Source organism: Besnoitia besnoiti, chromosome VIII, assembly GCF_002563875.1.
Source record: "Besnoitia besnoiti strain Bb-Ger1 chromosome VIII, whole genome shotgun sequence".
NCBI lineage: Eukaryota > Apicomplexa > Conoidasida > Eucoccidiorida > Sarcocystidae > Besnoitia > Besnoitia besnoiti.
In genome coordinates, this window is record NC_042363.1 from 2868074 (window position 1) to 2890626 (window position 22553).

Sequence of the window (22553 nt, forward strand, 5' to 3'; positions counted from 1 at the left end):
GGGGCGAACGGCTTCGAATCAGGCTGGCATTTGCCAAGAAGCGACCTAAATGCGAGGATTCACGATTCATACATAACACTTGTGCTTCCTTTTCCGCCGGGTCCGCAAACCGCGGTGATACCTTGCCGTGCGACAGTCGTGTAGTCTGTAATGTCCACCTCAACGGCAGGAAATGAAGTAGAGGTCTCCCTGGGCACTGACCATGCGGATCATATTTTCGATTATACGCCATGGAGAAAATAATTCACACATCCCGCAGCGCCACGCATGAATCAGCCAACGGATGACTAGTATTTCCCGTAAATCGATGGATTTCCACTCATTCGGCGAAAGCCCCTTCAGCGCTGTCGGGGCTGCTCCACCGGCGCAGGGTGTGACACACGCACCCCACGAGTCACGTTCGCTTGCTTTCTCTGGCAAGCACCTTCAAGAAATCGCATCACCCTCCGCGCTTGAGCGACCGGCTACAATACAGTGTGATCGAACAGTGCCACGATGGGCGCCTCAGGCAACCAACAAAATCTCAGTCACGACAAATGTACGACCGACGCTTCCAAGCGTGAATTGCTGGGCCCGCGTTCGTGTTTTTCACGGCAACTGATGGATCAACATGCACACACCGAGGACGCGACCATGATAGCTAACTGTGCACCCCATTTTTCCAGAAAAGACAAAGCCAGTCGCAAAAGGCTAACAGCACTGCACGGGTAATCGAGTTCATTGAAAAACCAACAGGTCGAGAATGTCATTCGTCGGAGAAGATCCACAGTGGCGCTACCGCATACAGTCGTAGGGCGCCCGCTGTGATGCTCGTTCACGTGCAACACATTCCTAGCTCGACTGTTGCATTGGAGTCCCATCCTCAACGCAGCTGCCACAGACGCGGTCAGCCAGGCCTTTGTGTATGAGATCCTTAAAGTAAATTGCATAATAGCTCCAGTCAGGCTCAGCCTCGAAAGTGCGCAGCCCCTTGGCTCCACAGGTGGGATGCGATCGAATGCTAGCATGCCCACTTGTGTCCGACGGCCTTGACAAAAATGACCCAGCATCGCTACATACTGCATATCATCACCCACGCTTATTTTCATGTACAAAAGAAATAAACATGCGCTGAACGCGACTAGTCTCGTGGTTCTCGACGGCTTCGCACGCGGCACTCCACCGCATCTTGTGCATTCATTCCTGTGGACAACTGCCACCTTCCCGGACATCTGCACTTGCGCCATAATGCCGTGAAGGGACCTACTGAGAGATATGGCAGAACGGGTCCGGCGCAGACGGAGTGTATCTCAACCGCCAGCACCCTTCCACGTTACCAGAGAATCGAATCCGTCTTTATCCCCTTCACAGAAAGGCGGTAACTACGGACTGCTCAGTTCATTTCGTCGGAAGGGTCCTCCTGAGGGCAATAGGACAACCACAGTACAGTATGATTCACCATTTGCGAGGCCTTGGAAGTGGCGTTCGTAGAGGCAGCGTTTTCACACAGCATGTATGCATCATGTTGAACAGCGGGTAGCTGTTTGCTACTGGCATCTTTGTGAAGGCACACTGACGGAGTCGACATAGAAACCGACGCTTTCTGCATCGCAGGCTCACCTCAGTATCCGAGCGTTGCCCAAATGCAAACAGGCTGTCTCGTGCCATGCCACTAGGATTAGATTTCCCGGGTTTGCCCGGTGATCCTTCTCCTGCGTCGTCGTCGCTTGCCTCCGGGCTTTCCAGTACACCTGCTTCTGGCGATTGGCGCCCCGTCGTCTCTGTCACGGTTGATCGCCCAGCGTCTTCCTCCACACGACGTAGCGACAAATCTAAGCCATGCATCGCTGTGGGAATGGCTGCTTCGGCCGCAGGCGGCATGATAACGGTTGAATGGGTTCCCGATGCCGACGCAGCTGTAGTCTTCGTTTCCGGGGGCAACCACAAGTCTGCGTCTCCAGTGCTCGGCGACGCCTCTTCTCCCGGAAGCTGACTCTCAGCTGCTGCTGCAACAGCGCCAACGCTGACTGGGAGCCCTGTTGATGCTGGTGCCGGATGGACTGGCGAAGACGGCGCCCAGGAGGGGACCAGCATTCCCTCGTGTGGTGTCTGTCCCAAGCCCTGTGCTGGACGCCCAGTGAGAGGGTCGCCGGAGGCATTCCCCCCCAAGCTCGCGACAGACAACCGTCCTGTCCCGCCAACATCCCACAGGCCGCCGCTCAAAGTGAAAGCTGCCGGCGCACCCAGTCCCAGCCCTGCAGTCCCCGTTCCCATTCCAAGGCCACCCGGCCATCCATAGGAGCTGCTGAAGGGCAGCAGTCCAGGCAGAGAACCGCCCGTCAAGCCGCCGTGGAGCGTCGAAGCTCCTAATAACAACCCTGTCGCCGTGCCGGCACCCAGAGTGCCTCCGAGCAGACTTGGGGTCGGCGGCGCGGCGGCGCTAGTTGTTCCTCCTGGCGCAACTACTTCGTTAATCGCAGTTTCTAGTTTTGCGTTGTATGTACGCACCGACGAAGCGCGGCTCTGAATGGTGTCCATCAATTCAGACACGCTGAGGACTTTATCTGTCAAGCGGAAGTCTGCTCGGCTTTCCGGGGTGATTCCCTCACGCAGCGCCGCGAGGTTGGCGAACATGATGCTTGGCAGGCGCTCAGCGACTTGTAACGTATACTTGATGACCGAGTTCGCACGCGCCGTGGTCCTCTTCCACAAACTCTGGATGGTGTTTTTCAGGCGCGGGGTCTGGACGACCGGGGAACAATCTTCCAACCTGGAGCGCACGGCCCCTCGCAACGCCTGCAGATGACTTCGGAAACCATTCGCAGCTCCTCGAAACACGCTAACTTTCTCCTGAAAAGCGATGGAGGCCTTCTTCACAGCTTCCTCGGTGGGGCTCGAATACAGAAGCTCTACAAGCGCGGCAGCTTCCTGGAGCACCGGCCTCGCGATGGCAATCACTTTTGCTGCCTGTCGCTCCGACTCCCTTAAGCTAAGTGCCTCCGCTGTGCCAGACCCCAAAACTGTACTGGGTAGCAAAGACGTAAGATGACCTGTTTCACAGAATGCACTGAGCCTAATGATCATCCTCACCAGGCGAACGAACTCGCCGTACACGATTTCAAGGGGATCTCCATCACCCAGCACACTGATCCCGAGGCCACGAGAAAGATTTCCCAGCTTCTGTCGAACTGAACTCATTGCTTTGCCTGCTGCTGTTAGCATCCACACGTTATCTCTGCTCGAAGTCCAAAGGTACGCTGCTCCTGTCGCAGGGGCCCCCGCACTGGGTCCGACGTGCGAGTAACCCGCAGCGCCCTGGGGTGCCGCGTAGACACTACTGCCTTGTGAATACGCGGGGGGATGGCGATACGACGGCGGTGGGGGAACGGGTGGGGAGGTACGGGAGACGGCGGTAGAGTAACCCCTGACGACAGGGCCTCCGTTGCTAGGGGCTGCCGCAGGAGCTCGCACCGGCTGCTCGGCAGGACCGCCTTGACTATGCGCTCCATACATGCCCTGCTGTCGGGGATGAAAGAATTGCTGTCCCGCATAATTCACTGGCCCAGAGGACCCCCCCCCCTGAACTCCCCCTGCCCTGCCGCCTCCACGAGACACATCGGAGTCATTGGCATGGAAGGCTTGCCATGTGGAATAGTGACTGCCCGAGACTGCCGACAGAAGAAACAGAGCGCTGCCAACGAAGCAGCCGATTGTGGGGAGAGGCTGCATGATGCGGATGAGGGTTGAACGCAGCCCGACACCAAATCGGGGATGGTGTCGACCCCAGGCACGCGGAACTGCAGTCTAAATGCTCGCGATGTGGTGTTTAATCATCCAGAAAGACACGGCGAAATACGACCGTATCCAACCCGGCACTCCTTTTCAGGGGCGGGGAACCGTTCCACACCGAAGTCTCCCCAAGCAACAAAAACTGGCTCCCGCTGTTGCGCCTGAGAACACGAGGAGCGCGACGCTTCCATGATACTGGAGAAAGTGACCGGTGGGCAGAAGTATTCAGCCTCCCGGCTGGAGCTCACAGGCCCCTCTGACGCACACTACGACGAAACCCACCGATTCTCTGAAGAAATTGGAGGCTCCGGAGAAGGCGGAATCGACTGAGGGGCCACGAGCGACATCATTCGACACGAGGGGCATGCAGACCACCGCGGCTCGGTACGCCAGCGAAAATCAGTGCTTCACATTTCGGGATTTGCCGGACTGAAGTGTGAGGCCACGACCCAGCACGATCTCCCCCTAATACCAGTTTATTTACAGAACAGCCATGCGCGAAAACAAGGGTATCCAAGTCCCTCAGAGGGCCTCATGCAACCAGTGCTGGCATGCTTGGTTGCGCGCACGGCGCTCAATCCAGAGGGCGGCTGCCAACGCTTTGAATTTGGCGCTGCTCCCACTACCCGCTGCCGACATGCTGTAGAGGCCTGCGGCGAGGCCTCTTCCAGCGCAACTTGGTGTCCACCGCTGCCTGAACGCCTGGACCACCTGGCACTGCGACGCGGCATGCGACGGCAACAATTAGATGCCCTGTGGAGTCCTCCAGCGTGCGTCTCTGGTAGTGTTTTCGGTTTGCCGGCATCGCAACGTACTACCGCACTGGAAGGCATGTTGTATGATATGCTGCCGCCTTTTCCTTATTCATTGTTACCTTGCTAAACCTTGTGTCCTCTACAAAGTCCTCGTACGTGCTCAGGACGGCAGGTGTCACATCGATGGCCGTTTCCGCGAACTAGATCCTCGGGTGCCGGAGCGCAGGGTCCGAACGAGCTAAAAGGGTACACGCTGCGTACTGAATAGTATATTCGTAATGCAGTCTGCATTTGGGGTCACCTGTACTGTGGAAAAAGCAGGCCCAGTGACAGGTATCACAGGGCCTTACTGATAGTAGATTTTCCTCGTGAGCCGCACAGACAGTCACTTGCACCGAACACACACGTGGCGTCGTACTGCACGATAATCATTCTGCCGTCACCGCATCAGAGCGAACGGCGAGATGGCTGACGCCCGACACCGCCGCAAACGGAGGAGAAACAGGAATTATGGGCTCAGTGGAGCAGGAGGAGACGACTGTGGTAAACCACACGTAATCACGAAGATGTGACACGCGTACCTGTACCCACTTCCACTGTTTGACAGACACCTTGGAATTCTTGCGCTGTATGCCATGTCATGGTGGCAGGCTGTCTGCGTCATTTCCGCATACTAGTTCCAACATACGAATGTACACAGCGCGCGCCCACGTTGTCCATGTGGCATGATCTTCCTTGGTGCCCGCCGAACCCGGTACGTGGAGGGGTGCCAGTGTTAGAGTTGCTAGGGAGTTGAAGCCAGTTCTCCTGCATGTCTTTCTGAGAGCGCTGCGGGCCCTCCAGTCGGGATGCAGAATGCCAGAGAGTATCTGCGCCCGCAACGAAGCGCAGGAAATCGGCATGCTCTCTGATCAACTAATCTGTAGTGCAATACCGGCGGTCCGCCGATGGGTTCATCAGCGGAGGCATGTGTGGGGGGAGGAAAGGCATCTTGCCATCCCCATGAGCAGTAGTTTCCGAGATATCAAGTACCTGGCGTGTTCGTCCGTGACGGTCGTGCTCTAAAAGGCTTTTTCTCGCTTGCCACCGCCGCAGTATTGCAGGCCTTCTCGTTGCGAAGCAGAGGCACCTTACGCACGCCCACTTCCCTGTCGAGTGCGCTGCGCATGATGCGGAATCGCTCTGGTGCGTCAGCCCTGAAGTGAGTGAACTAGTGCCAACTCCTGTGGCTTCTCTGCTAAGGATAGCTACCTGGACTACTCTGTGGGCATGGCTTATGCAGCCACCAGGTCGTCTGGCCGTCGTGGTTTCTCGAGTTTGAACAAAGACAAAATGACAGCATCGCGCGTTGCGCCTTCAGCGCGGCAGAGGAACCTTTTTTGTTTTGCTGTCTCCCGCTGCACGCCGCCTTCGGCGTCGAGAGGCCGAACTGCCTTGCACCTTCAGGTGGTCGTTTTCTTGTCACGGCACGAGGCCGAAAATGCGCCTCTCCCTTTGACAGTCCAGCCAGCGACGCAGGTCGACGTGCCCCTCGTAGATGGTGTGTCAAACACGAAAAAAACTGGTCAACTTTCGCTCGGCGCCTTGCAGACTACCGAGCATGAATCCCCCCACACAGTACCTGGGCAGCGACTGACAGAACAATCCAGCACGGTGCGTGACCCCCCTACCCCTAACCCCTGTTCCCCCCCTCCCCCCCGCCAGCAAGCGTGCCTCCCTGCCAAACAGCTAGATTGCGCTGACATCATCCATCAGCTGGGCACCCTGACAGAGATTTTCGGGGCGGAAAGGCGTCACTGCCCATGGGAAGGAAGACGACACTCTGCGCGGTCGCGGACTGCCGCTTTTCCACGGGCGAGTAGAAAAAAATGTCGTAATGCCCCGGCCGATATATCAAGTGGATATCCGCCTCCTTCGCCTGCGGAAATATATGGCGGGCTGGAAACAGCAGTCACACACGGTCCGGACAGTAGGCAGATCGACAGCCCTTCTCAAGAAACGCCGAAAACTCGCCTGCTCCTGTTCCCGCTTGCGAACGCGGTGCCAGGAGCTTGCATGTGGTAACTCTCATTGCTGCTGACCCATGTGAAGGATAACGATTCTTGAAGGCGGCAAAAATGGTGTATCTGGTCCCTGCACAGCTCACAGACGCGAGAGTCACCGCAGTTCCCACCGTATCTACGCTGCGCAGGAATCCGTGCTCCTGTCTTTGAAACCCGACCCCTCTTTGTCGGCCGGCTACCAACAAAACCTTTTCATCCACCGCGAAGGCGCCACAGCAAGTGGCGCCTTCGCGCCAACTGCTAACTGAGCTGTTTCACTTACTTGGCTCGTCGCCAGGAGACTGGTCGAAATACACAATCTCAACAGGCATCTGCGTCATGGCTGTTAGAGCGGTTATCTGCAGCTGCTCCGCTTCTACCCACATCGGATCCACTTCGTGGGAGCAGTACTCTTCTACTGTCGCATAGGCAGTAACGAAAGGCAAATACATCTCGCTGTTTAGCTTCAAGTGCGTTGACGCCAGTAGCCTGCACAGAAGAAACACACACATGCTGGCGAGAAAGATGCGATATTCACAGCAGCCTCACCGCCACGTCCGGTAGTCAGTCTCCTTAGCCATCCGCACCACCCTCTAACTCAGCCCTGAAGGTAACTTGAGACACAACCGCACGCCGGGCACGAAAGCATCGCCGGCGCAGCGTGGACTCGATGCATCTACAAAAGAAGCGCATAACAACATCACATAGTGTCTGCACGGACGGGACCGCGCACGCAGAGTTGCTAGCGACACAGTATTTCTGAAACTCGAGCGTAACTGTTCTGTTGTCTCTTGGGTAGTTGACGGCGCACGGCCGCGGCAGGCGCAGCAGCCGCCTGTCGCCCAGGCTGAGGAAACCAAGCTCTCTCGCGCGGATTGGCTAGAGGGCGAGAGGGGCGGATGAACTGTCTCTGCGTGAATAATAATGCGCACACTTACGGCCTCCACAGAAGGAAGTGACAGCTCCACGCTGGTGCGCTACTCCGTGGGCGGGGTTTGCGCCTTAAAAAGCATTTTGGCCTTGCACAGCCGCACGAAAGCTCTTCTAACGCCCCCCTCCCCCATACGGCTCTCTGCAAGTCCCAAGGTGCCCTCTGTCCACGTGAAAGGAATAAGCGATACTGCAGCAGCATTTAAACGCGCCCCGAATCACCTCCTTCCCGGCAATAAGCGCGTGTGTGAACCAGGAGAGAACGGATTTCCGGGAGCTTCCAAAAGCAGACTCACCGCGCAAATACAACGATGTAGTTGCTGCTCGACATGTCATTGAAGATGCTGTCGAGCGTGGCGACGTCCGACTCTGGCGCCTCCAACTTCTCGAGGCTCTCAACCGTCTCTGCGGAAGAAGCACATCGAGACACTTTGAACAGGCAGCTACCGAGGACGACCCTCTGCATGCTTTAGGAGCAAGCACAACTTGTTATGTCAACTCGCGTACTCAACACGTTGAACGCATCAAGTGTTTAGACACGTGTCTCGAAACAGAGCGACGAATGCAGCAGCCACACAGCTCCTGCATGAAGTGTCTATCCTTAGGCAATCAGACAAACCCCTCCGTGGTCTCTCAAGCTGAAGAAGGCCTCGATAAAGCGAACTCAGTTGTTCTTCTGGTGCGGCTCCGCTGACAGAGTCATTATACGCAGGTTCCAAATTTCTTGCTTGCATCTGGTGCATCAAGCGAGGTGAAAAAGAAGTCAAGTCAGGAAGCCACCCTATGTTGCTCGTACCTTCAGCGAAGTCCGCCACGGTCTCTGCGCCCCCGCTGCAGACGCAACAGAACACCACCACGCGCAGAGAAGCTTCAACAGGTGAATACGAACGCGTATCCCGAGCCGCTACTTCGCATCCCTCGTCTGGTGCATGAGTTGCGCCGTTCTGATGCCAGCGGTGCCGCCTCTCCTAAACGTAACGCGGTACACTACTTTGTTCCATGAGACGAGCTGATGCCGGCGACCTGTGCTACGAACACGGTCAGACGAGCCTCTGGATGCTCACGCGTGGCCTACTTGGCTTGCTGGATGAGGGGAAGGAGGTCGTCGTTGATACGCGCGACAAACCCCCTTATCAGTTGCGGACGCCGGAGAAAGTAGAGGAAGAGGCCGTACATGTACGCACGATAGAAGCAGCAACCGTCTTTGCGTATTCTTCGCATAGCCCACAGGCCATCAGATTCTTTTCCAGCGCCGCGCTCTTCGTCACCAGGTGCTTCAGGGCCGGAAGGAATGCGCTCAGTTGTTTCCGTTGGCAGTTGACCTTCGTGTGCGCCGGCATCGCTTCTCTGCTGCTCTCTGATGAAAGCACGGGTCTTCCTGCACAAAGCCTCGTTCCCTTCGAAATCGCGGAGCAGACTGCTCAAGCTCTCCACTCCGCCCACCAACGGTTGGCTGTGAACTTCTTGCTGCCACTCTGGCACCGAGCTGCCCTCTTCGCTTTCGTGAGAAGACGCAGTCGAGAAATCTCCTGTTGGAGCTTGAGCCGCGGCCCAAGTCCCTGCGGAACTGCCGGTCTCGGTGCCGGGTTCTACTCCGTTGGCAGACTCCATTTTCCTCTATCCCTGGAACAAATGAAGAAAGAGAAGCTCTAGCCTCTCCGGGCTCCACGTTCCGGCGGCGCGGCGGACGCGTACAGGGGGCGACGCGAAGCGAAATAGGAAGACACAACCGCAGCGGAGACAGCTCTAGCTAGCGCGAACGTGCACAGAGCGGAACAAAAGGCCCTCGACTTTCTCCCCGCAAAGGCGATAGGAACACGGATTTTCTTTCTGCGGTACAGATGACAAAACGGGGTCTGAAGCGCGAAAATAAAAAACAATCGCGGGGGCGGGAGACGACGGGGTCCAAGAGGGAGCGAGAGCGGGAATGCGGCACTACGTCAGGCACACGTCCATGTACCGGGAAGCAGAAGAAAAGGTACTACACACCGGTTACAAAAAACACATGAACAGCAACTTGAAGAAAACCTCATACTCCGGACTTTTGGACCTTCCTGCTCCGAACGGATCAAGGATCACGGGAGGGCCGGGGAGAACCGGAGTAATTTTTTGTATGCATGCGTTCCGACCTAGCGTTGAGTACAAATTCCGGTGAAAATGCCTTCCGCGAGAGGCCTAGGAGTTTGAAACTGCTCCATTTTTGAAAAAGATACACTCGCGGCAGTGCGCGAGGCGGGCTGAGCGCATCTTCAAGCCCGGCACTGACTGCTCTTGACTGTCATTCAGCTGCACAGACTCCGGTCGTGCTCTACCGAATGTACGGAGAAGTTTGACCCTGTATCTTGTTTGTGCTGTGCGTACCGGGCTGCCCTGTTTCACTAGCTGATAGTCCTTGCAACAACCAGCGTGGTCCCCCCCATACCCAGTGAGTGTTTTGTTAAGCACGAAGAGAACAGGACACAGATTTTAATTTTTGCCAGATCCCACCAGGACACACGCGAAAAAAATGGTACGCCCGCACGCGTAAACAACCTACGGAACGCACCCACAACCGTCCAAACTGCTAAGGAGCCCTTCATTCAGACTGACGCGACGAGACTAGAGTTCCAGTGTCAAGAGAGAAGGAAGGGGCTCCAAGTCCGTGTAACTGGTGCAGGGCTCTTGCAAGACGCAGACTAGTACACGAATCTGGGTCTACAGGCACCGCCGCTCCTGCCTGGGGAGCACGACCACAGGCGGTCCGACGGGACTGCAGGTATCTCAGCTCGAGGCTTGCTGGTCGCGCACTCGGTGTGAAGAGTGAGCAACACATCGAGCACTGGCATGGATCCGCGCATATTCTTCGGCTGCATTACCCTGCCCCCGCGTGGCGGCGACTCATGACATGTAGACGCTCTGTTGAAACCTGTCTGCGAAAGCTTCTAGCCTGCGTTGCCTGATACCTCAGTTTCGCTCTGGCATAGAATTCGGAACTCACGCGACAGTGGACTCCGCACCGCCAGGCCTGTCGCTGGAGCGGTTCACCAGCTGTGCTGAAGTGTGTCGGCAGACAGGCACTACTAGAGCACGCCGGGCAAGAATACGTCTCTAGTGCTGCAGAAAACTCTGCCGCGCGGCCCCCGGAAGATCGACACAAAGGTCTGGCAATTTCTATCAGCGTAAGCACCCATCATGTGCAGCCCTGCGTTGGGAATGTGCCACGTCTCAGGCGGCGTTCACGGCTCCTGCGCCCGCAGGCGAATGCCTCGAATCCCTTCGTGTGTCTGCGTGCGGATCGGTCTCAGGGTTTTCGAGGTGCCGCTCACAGGAGCAAACACGACGCATGTGAGGAGTTTTCCCGGCGCCTTTCTAAATCTTTCGTAGCACGGAGGCAGCAGGGTTTCCCTCTGAGTCAACTGTCAGCAAAAAGACGTGGGCGAGCCACCGCGACAGGGAACTCTGGGCGCGCGCGGGCACTCGGGACAGCTAACTCTCCCCGTCTGAGGGGATTTCGAAGAATTCTGGGCGTGAAGACGCAGCGCGCCGCGCGCTCGCGCGCCACCTCCCCATGTGTCGGGTGTCCTGACTTTACCACGAGGGCAGCTACGCTTCTCTGTGCTTCGCGCAGGCGTCTTCCGCGCCCTTCTTTTCCTCGTGGACGACTACACCTTCCCTCCTCTCTCTCTTGTTAAAATTTTCCACGAGCAACTGAAAAGCAAACGCGGTTTCCAGTGAACCTCTGTCTGCTGTTTCTCGCTTTTTCCCGGCCAAATATCCGGGCCGTCTTTTTGCTTGTCTGCGTCCTGTTCCTTCGCTGGGTCGTCTTCGTCAAAAATCCCTTGCAAAGATGTACGCAGACGGGTCTATCGCAGGACACCCTACAGGTGAGAAGCACTGTGCCTCTTGCCAATTTCTACGTCGCGGTGCCCGCCGAAAGTGACGCAAACTCGTGTCGTGCGAGGTCCCAGACATTCCTGCTTCTATCTGCACGCGAGACACTTCCTGTCCGCGACAAGACCTGGACTCACGCCGGCGGGCGACGAGGTGGCGGGGCAGGCGGCGCTTCGCGTCCGCCAGCAAAAACTGAGGAACTTCTGTACTTTGTTTTTGGCCGATCTGTGCACTGCAGAGACGAACCTTGATTCGGGTCCGCAGCATGCACGTCGTCCGGTAGTTCTTCCTGGTGGTCGGCGTGTTTTAAGCCCCAGGAGGCCTGCTGTCCTGGCCGAGGCCGTCCAGTGTTTCTTCGTACATCGACGTGTTTGCTCGCTTGCACTCACGTGCATATCTAGAAAGAAGACGTCGGTGGCAGTTCACTCTGTCGCACTGCAACAAGTTCTCTGCTGCGTCGCTTCAACTCGCAGCCGCAGGCGTCTACTGTGTATCCTGCCCACCTCGACCACCTATCCTCGAATGCCCACGTACGCCTTCTTCGCGAGGCACCAGATGGCAGGGCACGTTGCAGCATCGGCTGCAAGTCTCGATCCTTCAGGTGCTCTTACCCTGCGTTTCTTTCTGCGTGTGTGTGTCTTCAGAGGCGCTCGTCGGAGGCCAGAATGGCTACCCGGCTATTCCCACGTCAGCGGCCCATATCGCCGAGCAGATGGAGAGCGGCGGTGCGCGTGTCGAGGAGACGCTTGTTCGTCTCAACTGCAAGTACCAGACACTCTTTTTCTGTGCAGGCATGGCTGCCGTCTCCGCCGGCTGCATCGGCGCCCTCTCGTCCCTCTTGACTCTCCAGCTCGCCTGCCTCATCAACTCTGCCTTCCTTGTGTACGTCACAACCCAACCCCGGAAGGGAGATGTACAGAAGATGGTCCGTGAATTCGCGAAGCGTTCGTGCCAGTCGCGTTCTCACGGTAGTTGAGCTCGTAGTCCCAAGCCGCGTCCTCCCTTGGTTCTGCTCGTCTATCATTCTCTCTTAGGCAGCACACTTCGGAAGTTTTCCGTCTGCCTTTCGCTCACTTACCACCTGTCGCACTTACTCCCCGACATGATCACATGCTACAGTGACGCCGATGTCTTGCTTTCTTCAGCTTTTTCGGCTTTGTGATGATGCTTCTGGACGTCCCTGGCGCGCCCCGCTGGGCAGGACGCTACCGCGCCGCCATCCGCAAGCACTTCCGCTTCTTGACTCGTCTCACTGGAAAGGCACTGTGGCTCCTCTTCCTCGGAAGCATGACGGCAGTCACGCTATGGCCCTCGAGTCGCCAGTCTCATGCTCTCCTCTTCTTCACCATCTGCCTCAGCTTCTTCGTCTCGTCCGTCGCGATTGTTGGTCTGCTCATTGTACGTCCATCACAGACGACCATCAATGGACTGGTTCTGAGCCGAAGCGGCTGCGGACATGAATGGATATGTGTAGCTCCGACACTGCAGAGAAACGCTTCGGTCGAGAAATCCTGAGTTGCGAGAGCGCAGCGTATATCCTTTTGTATTGATGAGGAATCGATTGCTACTATCGCGTGTATATGTGCATCAGATTCTTCGTATGTTTATTCGTTCAGGCCGTCCGCAAGTCTCTGCGATTGGAGAAGGTTCGCAAAGCCATTCTTATGAGCTGCAAGGGTGCTTACATCGACGTCTACCGCAAGTACGCGATGACTGATCCTCAGCACGGAATGCAATTCGAAGAGTTCAACCGCCTCTGCGCCGACGTCACTGGCGGTCGCCTCCAGTTCGACATCACCGACTTGGGTATCATCTACAATGCCCTTGACGATCACCAGAAATCCGCCATCAACGAGCGCGAGTTCTCTGAATGGATGACGGGTAAGGAGAATCTGCAGTTGTGTGCGTTGTGCATTATTCTGCATGCGCGTGTGAGCACCTGATGTTCACGGCAATTCGCACCTATCATTAACACGCAATTGTTCTTTAGTGTGTGGCGTGTCATCGCTGCCAGCAGTATGAAATGCTTGTCGCTGTATGCGCTGTGTCTTTCCGTGCAGGCTCGATGACATACCTCTAAAGCGGTCTTTGTTAGGGCCTGCTTTGAGTGCTCATCCTAAGTATATATCTGACCGAACGTGAGAAAGAGTGAGCAGTGAATGCTGGCGGGTGCGAGCGCGCAGGAATAGAGATACACGGGAAGATGGAGTCTCGTCAGAACAAGGTCGATGGAAAGGTTCAAGACGACTGGTGTGCCTGCACCCCGCACTTTCTTTCCTCGTTTTTTCTGTTTCCATGCTTCCTGATCTGTAAGCGTACCTGATACGCGGGATGCGGGACTTGCCATTCGCACGACATATCACGTGTGCGCGCGCACGCGTTGTGGGCGCGCCTGTATAATTCTTTTTATTGTGGGAGAGAGCCGGTGTGTCAAGTTTACATACAGCCGGACTGAATCGAAGACTCTGGCTGCCTTGTCACTATCTTCTCTGGTTGTACGAGAATGCGGCTGCATTCACTTCGCGACCGGGAAGAATTGGAGAAGAGTATTCCAGAGGCAACGCAAACAACTATCGCCGCGGATCTTCACTGTTCCGATACACTCACCTCAAGCAGCCAATATGTGGTAACGGCAGGTGTCATAGTCGGTTGCCTGTAGATCTCAACTCGCGGCTGTCAGTGCCGGATCTGCGTCGCAACGCTGGCTTGCATCCAGCCCAGCAGAGTATAGCTCCATATCCTGGGATTCCTGGCAGATTGCCTTCAGTGAATGCTTCCCGAAGTCCCGCACGGTAGAGGTGCTGATTTGCCAGTTGCCCCTCCTCTTGGTTTGCTCGGTTCCGGAATTTGCCAAGTGGTTTTCTTCTGCTCCCGAGTCTGCAGTGAGCTGCTTTACGGATGCAAACGAGCTTGCAAGAGGTGGTCGTGTCGGTGACTCACCGGAACACTATTTTTTGCACAAGTTTGTGGGCAGCTGTCCCCAGCTCCCACGTTAACACTGCTATTGTAGTCAGCTGGCGGCGCCCCTGTTTTTGCAGACTGGTGTGCTGTCTGCGTTCCAAAAAGTCTGGAGGCTCCAAAAGTTCGGCGGCGAACTGGGCACGCGTGGGGATTCAGACGAGCTTCCGGACGTGAGCAATCGCGTGCCCCTGTTACACTACCCTGTAGCCGTATACGGGACCGCTGATTAGTTCACTGTTGCAAAGCATTCTGAAGGCTGATGCTGCGATCAAGAGTTGTGGTTCAGAAAGGTTTTCCGTTGATCTCGCCAGGCAGGGGGGGTACACAGGCAGTGAGAGTCTTGCAATTTCAACAGGAGATGCTGCTGCCGTCGGCGACTCCCTAAACCAAAAATGTTATCCTACATCTGCTTGCCGTCTGTCTGTGGAAGCGTATCCATACTTCCGCAGGAATGCCTAACTATGTGGTTTGCCGCTCTCGAGGAGCGACAACCTGGCTGGCTTTCTTCTTGGGGGGATCCAGAGATCATTTGATCTTACGTACATATATGGATTTGTCTACAGTCACGATACAGCAGAAAACGACTACTATATCGATTCCGCCCTGACCTATTTGCCTGCAGAGAGGATCGAAATCTACGAGGACAAAGTTCACTTGCGCTTACTTACATACATGGACATGGATTTGTCTACAGCCATATCACAGCGGAAACAGCCTGCCACATTGACTCCATTGTGACTTATTTGACTGGAGAGTGAATCACAGCCGGCGGGGATAGCGCCTGCACTGGAACTCCCTGCATATAATCTAGGGGCACAGGACTTCTTAGACAAAGGATCTTCCCTCATTGTGGACACTTGCAACGCGCATACACTGTGTGTGACGGGCCAAAACCGTTTCTGACGGTAGACGATCTCGCGGTGGGGAAGCGCCAAAGGAAGTCTTCAGTAAAGGTACGGACCCGGACAGAACTCGGTGCGGCAGTTTCTGTACCCGTCCGAGGGGGGCTCACATACGACAGGAACAGGTTTAAAACTGAATCCCTGATGCGTCAGTTTACTGACATTCGTTCCTTCTACAAAGTTCACCAAGCTCGAACAGGCCGCCGGCGAGAGGAAGTCGGAAGGGACCCCCACGTCTCATTGAGACACGGCGAGAGAAACAGTACCTCTGTAATAACCCCGTTTTCGATTGCCTGTGCTAGATACCAGATTCAGCCGATCCAGGTGTTTTGCTGAAAAGTTTCAAACCTGTCTTAGAGACGGTTTCGAATTTTTTCGCGACAAACAACAGGATTAACCGCTCTCTCGCGAGCTCTGCAGCTGTTGATCTCCACGCCGTGCATCTACATCGAAGGAGGCTGGTCGCTCGCACGCCTTTGGCTTTCTCTGTCTTCTACCCGTGCGAATGAGCAAAATGTTCTGCAGTAAGATAGACAGAAACAGGACAGCTCATAGCATCAGCCCTAAGCGTCATTTTCAGTTAATATTGTGGACGACTCCTCTTTGTCCCGTGCGATTCGCTCAGGAGCCTCCTTTTCTCAACTAGCTCCCACTGCGTTGATACTTGTTCGCTCGTCCTTCGACACAAGGTACTTCCGGTTACATCTGGGACACTTTCGTCACCCATATATCGAGCTGGACTTTTGTTTGTCTCAAATATCGCAGAGACCCCACTTTTTTTCCCCGCGCGACCTCGTTGGACCCTCCCGCCATCACAGGGCAAGAGCGGTGTCTGGAGGCACGCTATAGAAAAGGCGGACAGCTTGACCCTCTCTTCAGACTAAGCTTCCTCATCTTGTGAAAGGGCTGCCGCTACATTTGAGACCCTTCGAACCACAGCATATCTATTATTCTTCTGAACTGGGGTGAGAGCGCGTGTGTCTGTCCTTACACGCGGCTTGTTTCTCCGCAGGTGCTTACTGCGCCTCCTCAAAGTGTTTGCCTGTCGATACTCCAACGATCCAGACAGAGTCTACCACGCCGGATTTCGCTGCCTTGTGAGGACGCTTGATTTATCGCCGGTGTTGTGCTGCCTCTCCGCCAGGCCGGCGTTGTTTCAATGCCGATACGGCAGGTCGAAAAGGGCTTTCTGAAAGCCTCACCAGGCACCTGCAACTCTATAGCTTCGCGCGGCCTGCCTCCACTGTCTGCCTTTGGGCCTCTTGTGTGTTGTCGCAAACTCACACTGTGGTCACTTGACCTTCTGAGAGGCCGGTACCGGTATTCCTTGGCGTGTGCGAAAGTCCTTTTGCCTGCTACACGGAAAGCTTCGCAGACTTGGAATTTCGCCTTCTCAGCGCCAGTCGGGTGGCAACAGCGCCGCAGGGACACTGAGGAGATGGTCCACGCGCGTTCGAATTAATGGAGAGAGACGATCTTTCTCTCGCGACCTCTCGTTGGATTCGGGCCTCTGAACAGAAGTTCCTGAAGACCTTCAACTCTGCGACAGGAGTTTTTGTCGCCGCAAACTTAAGGCGGAAAGATGTTCAGTCGGGACGCAGAGTCCGATAACGAGCCCGTGACAAGGGCCTCTGACCCAAAAGAAGAGGCGGAGACCTCAAGCCGCGAAGGGGGGGATGGAGACGGCACACCCGCCGTTCACGAAGCGCCGCAGCAGCGCCCTGATGGCGTCCTCTCGTTGTGCGACACCCAAGCTTCCCCCAGCTCTGCGCTTCTCCAGTTCCCACAAGGAAACGCGGACGATGCCCGGCCGTGTTGTTGTCTCGCCTCTTTGCCAACAGCTCTCGAGACCGGCGCTCCCGCGGGGCTTTCTGGATCGCCTTCCGGCGCGCCGACCAGCTCCACGCTTGCCGCTGTGCAGCCCATCCTCGAGAGGGAACAAATTGGAGAGGCCTCTGGACAGCTGCGAGGAATTGAGGCGTGCGAGAGAGGTCTACCGCGCGATGCAGGGAGAAACGCTCACACAGACTGCCCGACAGTGGCAGAGGCGGAGCGGGAGAAGACTTGCGTGGAAAGAGATGAAGACGCGGTGCCTCTGGAAAGCGGAATGCACGACAGCGTGCGGGCGTGTTCGGAGAGAAGATGGAGCGGGCTATTGAGCGACGAGAGGCGAAGGAGCCAAGAGTCTCACGTCTCTCTCTCGTGCGCAGAGGTCGCTGCAAGTCACGAATGCAGCGGCACGGAAGAAAAAAGCGGTCTTTCAGGTGTGTGGGGCCTCAAGGATGCGCCCTGCTGGAGTCGAGTGGAGCTCGGTAGCTCAGTCAACTTCCCCGGCTCCGGGTCTTCCTCCTACCTTCCGTCCTCCCTCCCAGGCCCTCTCCTCCCCTGTCTCCCTGCGTGGACTTCGCACTGCGTGGAGAGCTGCCAGCCGCTTGCGACGATGGATGACAGCACGCGGCGAGCAAGGAGTCTCGACCAGGGACTCAAGGCGCTGCTCGATGAAGCCGCCGAAGACGAATCCGACGGTGATGATCTCCTGGAAACAACTGCCATGAAACGGGGAAACTCGTGGCCTTGTAAGCCGACCGTCCATGCACGTATATACATGGACTCACAACCTCTGAACCGTCATCCATTGGCTTTTCCGATGTATCTGAACGACCTCACGCACACACGAGCTTTCCTGACGCAGCCTCTCGCTCGCTCACAGCACACGCGTATCCATATATCCATATATTCGCCTTGCAGCGGTACACCCCGGGGTCGTCGCACGCGCGCGGCTAGCAAATATTTTAATATGTATATATTTGATACGAGGCGCTGCAAATACGTATTTTGGTGAGGTTGCACTGAGCTTGAGGACAGAGTTTTTCCGCCTCTTCTATTCTCTTCGCGTGTTTCTCTTTCCTTTTGTGCGGACAGACTTTTGGGTTCGGCGCTTGCTGCTGCTTGAGCGCCGCTCGCTCCTCTATTTTTCTCTCCCTGTGTCTCCGGGGGCGCCTCCACGGGGTTGTCTGCCCTTGCAACCCCGCACGCGGATTTTGGTTCTTCGGGACTGCGTCTCCCTCTACGGCCGCAGGAATGCGTATCTTCTCGCTGTTTTCAATCCTTCTGAAAGTGCCTGGCATGTGGGCTCCGCGGGTGCCTCTCTAAAGACTTCGTTCCTGTCGTCGCTCGCGGCTCTTCTGCCGGTCGCCTCTCTTGCGCCGGCTGCGTCGCTGGGGGCAAGCCCGCCGACGACCATTGCGGCTTCCGTCCCTGCGTCGTGTTCGCCGTCTTTCGCGTCCCATCCGCGTCCTTCTCAGCGGCGTCGTGGCTTCCGGGAGCCCGCGAGCCGCCGCGCATCGCCTCGTTTCCGTCGTCTGTCGACCGCTTCTGGAGCGCAGATTCCTCTCTGTGCACTTCCTATTTCGATCAACCACATCTTGCCGATCAAGCTCCCGTCGGCGAGCCCGGATGCGCGACTGCCCTCGCCCGCAACTGCCTCCGCCTCGGACTACGCCTCGAGTGTGCGCAACACGGGCGCGATGTGCAGCGGGCGGTCGCTGGCGGAGAGAAACCAGCCGCAGGCGCCGGCCTCCTTCCTGGCCTCTCCAGTGTACATCTGCTCGCCAGCGGCTTTCGCCAGAGAATTCGACGCAGCCCCGCACCCGAAGTTCCTCTTCGACTTCCCCGACTCGGGAACGTACTGCCGGTTCTGCCGCTCGCTGGCGGTGGCAGTTCGCCGGATTCAGAGACGGGCAGACAAGTCGACCGGGCTTCGCAGCGCCTCCGCTGCATGCGGCGCCTCGCGACTCGGCAGCTTCCATCGCCACAACCCGAGTGGTGACGAGAAGCCGGCCTGCGAACGCTTTTCCAGCGGGCAAGGATTTGCAGAGGAGACACACTCCGGTGTGACTCCGCCGGGATTCGTCAGGGAGGAAGATTCTCGGTGCTCGCCAGTCTCCTGCTCCTGCCGCGGGGGCTGCGCCGCCCCGCGACTGGATTCACCCTTGGCGCTGGCCTCCACATCTGACCCAGTCGAGCCCGGAAATCGGGGAAAGAGAAATGCTCCCTTGCCTGAGGCTTGCGGAATACTAACGGTGGCCTCTCCGAGGTTGCCGTTTTCCGCCGCTGCCTCGCCTCCTGGCACCAGTTGGGCGGAGGCGGCCTCGAGGCGTCGGTCTTGCTGCAGTGAAGAACTTGCTGCCTGCTTCTCGGCGCCGTTGCAAAACCGCCTCTCGAGCAGAAATGAAGAGCCTTGCCACGGCGTGGCATGCCAAAGCGGTTTTGCTGAATCAGTTGTGTCTGAACAGGGCCTTGACACCCACGAGAAACTACCCGTTTGCTCGCCTCGAGACAGCCTCGCCGCCTGCGAGTCCCCAGCGCCGATCGTGTTCGCGGATCGACCGCGGTGTTTCTACAGCTCCTTCGAGAGGCACAGCAGGCGCGCATCCCAGGACAGCTCAGTTCCCTCGCTTTCGTCGCCGCGCACGTTTCCATGGGAGCAGTTTGAAGGCGCCCTCGACACGGTATCGCAACCCGAGGAGTCCTTCTCTCAGGAGCTGGGCAATCCGGAAAGCTCGCTGGGCGGGTGTGCGGCGAGCAAGGACCACACGTCCCGCGCGCAGGAGTGTCGAGACAAGCTTGGCAGTCGCAGGCCATCCAGCTGCGCCCGCGGGCTTGAGAGAACTGAAATCTCTGCACCTGGGCCGCTTGCTGCTCCAACGGCGTCTTCGTGCGGCGCCGTCTGCGGCTGTGAATGCTCCTATCCGCCTTTTCCCGAGGTTCGTCTGTCGCGTGGAGAGTTTGCTTCTGAGACTCGTGGCTCTTGTTTCCCCGCACCTCCGGGCGCCTCGCTGTGCGGCTCAGACGAGGGCGCCGTCGCAGATTGCTGCAGCAGCCCGTCGTGTTTGCGACGTTCGAGTGGGGAAGCCTGCCGCTCTATGCAGCAAAAGCGGCTCTTTCACGCCAGGGAGTCGGGCGGCGCTTCGGGCTACGCAGCTGCTATGGAAAACCACTTCATGCGTTCCTTTCCTGAGGAGAAGCAGAGGCTGGAGGAGGGACGCTGCGGTCGAAACGGCGGCGGCGGACTTTCCGCCAGGCAGATGTCGCGCCCCGAGGAGGACGAAGAGACCCCGGCGAAGTGGGTCGGAGAGGCCACCCTGGTGTCTCTGCACAGCACAGTGAGCAGGCTGCTGCATGTGCTAGAGGAACTGCGCACGAATTCGAAGTCGACTGAGGATGGGGCCGTCGCGCCAGCTGAGCAAAGCGCCACGCATCGATCCGAAGACTTCTTCACCGGCAGCAGCACGTCGGCGACGTCGCCACGAAGCGGGGGGAGCAGCAAACGCATGTGGGGGTTCCCGTCTGCTCTCGCGGACGTGTCCGCGCGGAGCCACCTCGGGAGCTGCAGAAACAGTTCGACCGCGAACGGCTCCGAGGGGGGTCCTCCGGCGGGCGACGCGACTTCGCTCGACACTCTCGCAGCCGCCGTTCGCGAGTCTCTGCGTGCGATGTCCGCCGAAAGCGGCGCTTGGGCGCCCAGAGGCAGAGGCGCGAACGCGTTTCTGGCGCAGAATGCGTGGTTGCTTCGAGCTGCGGAGACGTGCGCAGCCGAGGCGCCGGGCGGAGACGAGGCGAGAGCAGACGCCTCGCTCGCCGCTGCCGACGAAAAGGAGGCTCTTTTGGCGCAGCAGCAGGACCAATTGGAGCGGCTCCAGTCGGTCGTTCAGTTCCTCCTGAGACAGCAAGAGCTGCAGCTCGTGGAGGGCCGGTATCGAGACGCCGCAGCTCTACAGGAAGACTGGGAGGAACAGCAGAGGCAGTGGGAGCAGGAGCGGCGTCTTCGGCGGCAGAAATGCCAGCGGCCGCAACCTGGGCTCGAGGCTATCAGCACTCGAGATACCACTAGTGCCGCGCAGATCTCTCCACTCCGCGCGTCAGACGGCATCGAGAAGGAGGCGCTGCACCGGCCTTCGCACGAAGCTCTGCGGTCTGAGGGCGGCGCGACGAGAGTCGATGAAGTGAGCGGCACAGGCGCACGGCACGCCTGGAGAGAGGCAGCAGCGAAGACCCAACAAGGAGAAATTTCCCCCGCAGTCTGGTCAGCGGAGACAGGACACTCTCGCTCTCTGCGGTCACTTCCTCTCCCTTTACTGGCGCAGCAGCAAGTGCTTGACGACTGGGAATCACGGAAGCAGAATGCACGTCAAAAGAGCGCGCCTGCTGTGACTGGGATGGAGGGGAAGCGCGATAGCTCGTGGGTGTCTTTACGAAGACGTATCACGTTGACAGAAGCACCGATGACGAGCCCAGAAGGGGTGGAATGCCCTCGTGACGTGGATTCTTGCTCTTCACGCCAGCGAACAGAGGAGCCGTTGTTCTTCTGTATCGCCACTCCGAGGCTCACCAGTGAGGCGTCTGAGGAGGGAGAGCCTGCGCAGGAGACGTCTGGCGCAGGCTGCGTGGGCGGGCGACAGCCGGAAGACAGGCCACGCACTCAAGAGGATAGAGCATGTCCTGCGGTTGAGCAAGCAGCCCTCCTCTCCTCGGGGTCGGGAGAGAGAGATCGGGCTTGCGATTGCTCGACCCCGCCCGGTGCCTGGAGTAGAGCTGCCCGCGGTGTTGGCTCATATTTGGCTACCGCACTTCAGGCGGAAGACGCAGGCAGTGACGTGGAACGCAGTGAGGCGCATCTCTATAAGGAATGGAGAGGTGGAGGCGCACCGACCGCCGTCATGGGTGAGAAAAAGGCACAGGACAAAGATGCGAGAAGGAACAAGATTCAGGACGCGCAGGGCGATGCAGGCAGGGCAGGGAGCTTGGGGGACCAGCTTGGTGTGAAACTGCCAGGAGGGGTACAGGTGGGTCCTCCAGTAGAGTACTTCGCCTTACCGACCGCCGGAAAGCACAATCGGCTGAACTTGTGCGTTTGTCCGAGTCGCGAAGAAGCCAGGGAACGCGATGCAACGACCAGCGACACAGGGAGCGGCGTCTCACCGTCTTCTGCGGCAGGCAGGGAAGTCGAGATCTGGCGAAGCTTTTCAGCTCGAAAGCAACGTGCGGAGGACTTTGTCTGCGGCCCAAACAGAGGCGAGGCTTTCTACGTACACCGCGACTTGGCTCCACACAGGAAGGCGGAGCCTCGCAAAGGAGGACGGGATTCAGATGTCCTATGTTGATGGAGGGAAGAAATGCAGGCTGACCTCGAGCAGAGGCAAGCCGAAGAGCTGCGGAGGGTGGAAATGGAAAATTCGAGGAGAGTTAATGCTTCGCTGTACAGACACGTCATGAGTTGTCCGGCTGTGTGAGGCACAGGATGGAATGGGAGCGTGTTGAGTGCC

At 57.5% G+C, this 22553-nt stretch overlaps 4 protein-coding genes across 4 annotated transcripts; 2 read left to right on the forward strand and 2 right to left on the reverse strand.

Moving 5' to 3' along the window:
* Nucleotides 1–1372: 1372 nt before the first annotated feature.
* BESB_085220 (uncharacterized protein) lies at nucleotides 1373–3708 on the reverse strand (the record flags this gene model as incomplete). Its single annotated transcript, XM_029366872.1, has 2 exons — nucleotides 1373–1399; nucleotides 1600–3708. 2 exons carry the CDS (start codon nucleotides 3706–3708, stop codon nucleotides 1373–1375), a joined length of 2136 nt encoding a protein of 711 aa, XP_029217332.1.
* Nucleotides 3709–6267: 2559 nt separating this feature from the next.
* Nucleotides 6268–9106, reverse strand: BESB_085230 (ubiquitin thioesterase otubain-like family protein; the record flags this gene model as incomplete). The annotated part of the gene is made up of 5 exons (XM_029366873.1): nucleotides 6268–6461; nucleotides 6849–7054; nucleotides 7792–7900; nucleotides 8292–8326; nucleotides 8571–9106. The coding sequence occupies 5 exons, from the start codon at nucleotides 9104–9106 to the stop codon at nucleotides 6268–6270; spliced, it is 1080 nt and encodes a 359-aa protein (XP_029217333.1).
* Nucleotides 9107–11321: 2215 nt separating this feature from the next.
* Nucleotides 11322–13308, forward strand: BESB_085240 (putative COPI associated protein; the record flags this gene model as incomplete). Its single annotated transcript, XM_029366874.1, has 4 exons — nucleotides 11322–11358; nucleotides 12010–12247; nucleotides 12511–12763; nucleotides 12982–13308. 4 exons carry the CDS (start codon nucleotides 11322–11324, stop codon nucleotides 13306–13308), a joined length of 855 nt encoding a protein of 284 aa, XP_029217334.1.
* Nucleotides 13309–16810: 3502 nt separating this feature from the next.
* On the forward strand, nucleotides 16811–22391 carry BESB_085250 (uncharacterized protein; the record flags this gene model as incomplete). The annotated part of the gene is made up of 2 exons (XM_029366875.1): nucleotides 16811–17804; nucleotides 18151–22391. 2 exons carry the CDS (start codon nucleotides 16811–16813, stop codon nucleotides 22389–22391), a joined length of 5235 nt encoding a protein of 1744 aa, XP_029217335.1.
* Nucleotides 22392–22553: the final 162 nt, after the last annotated feature.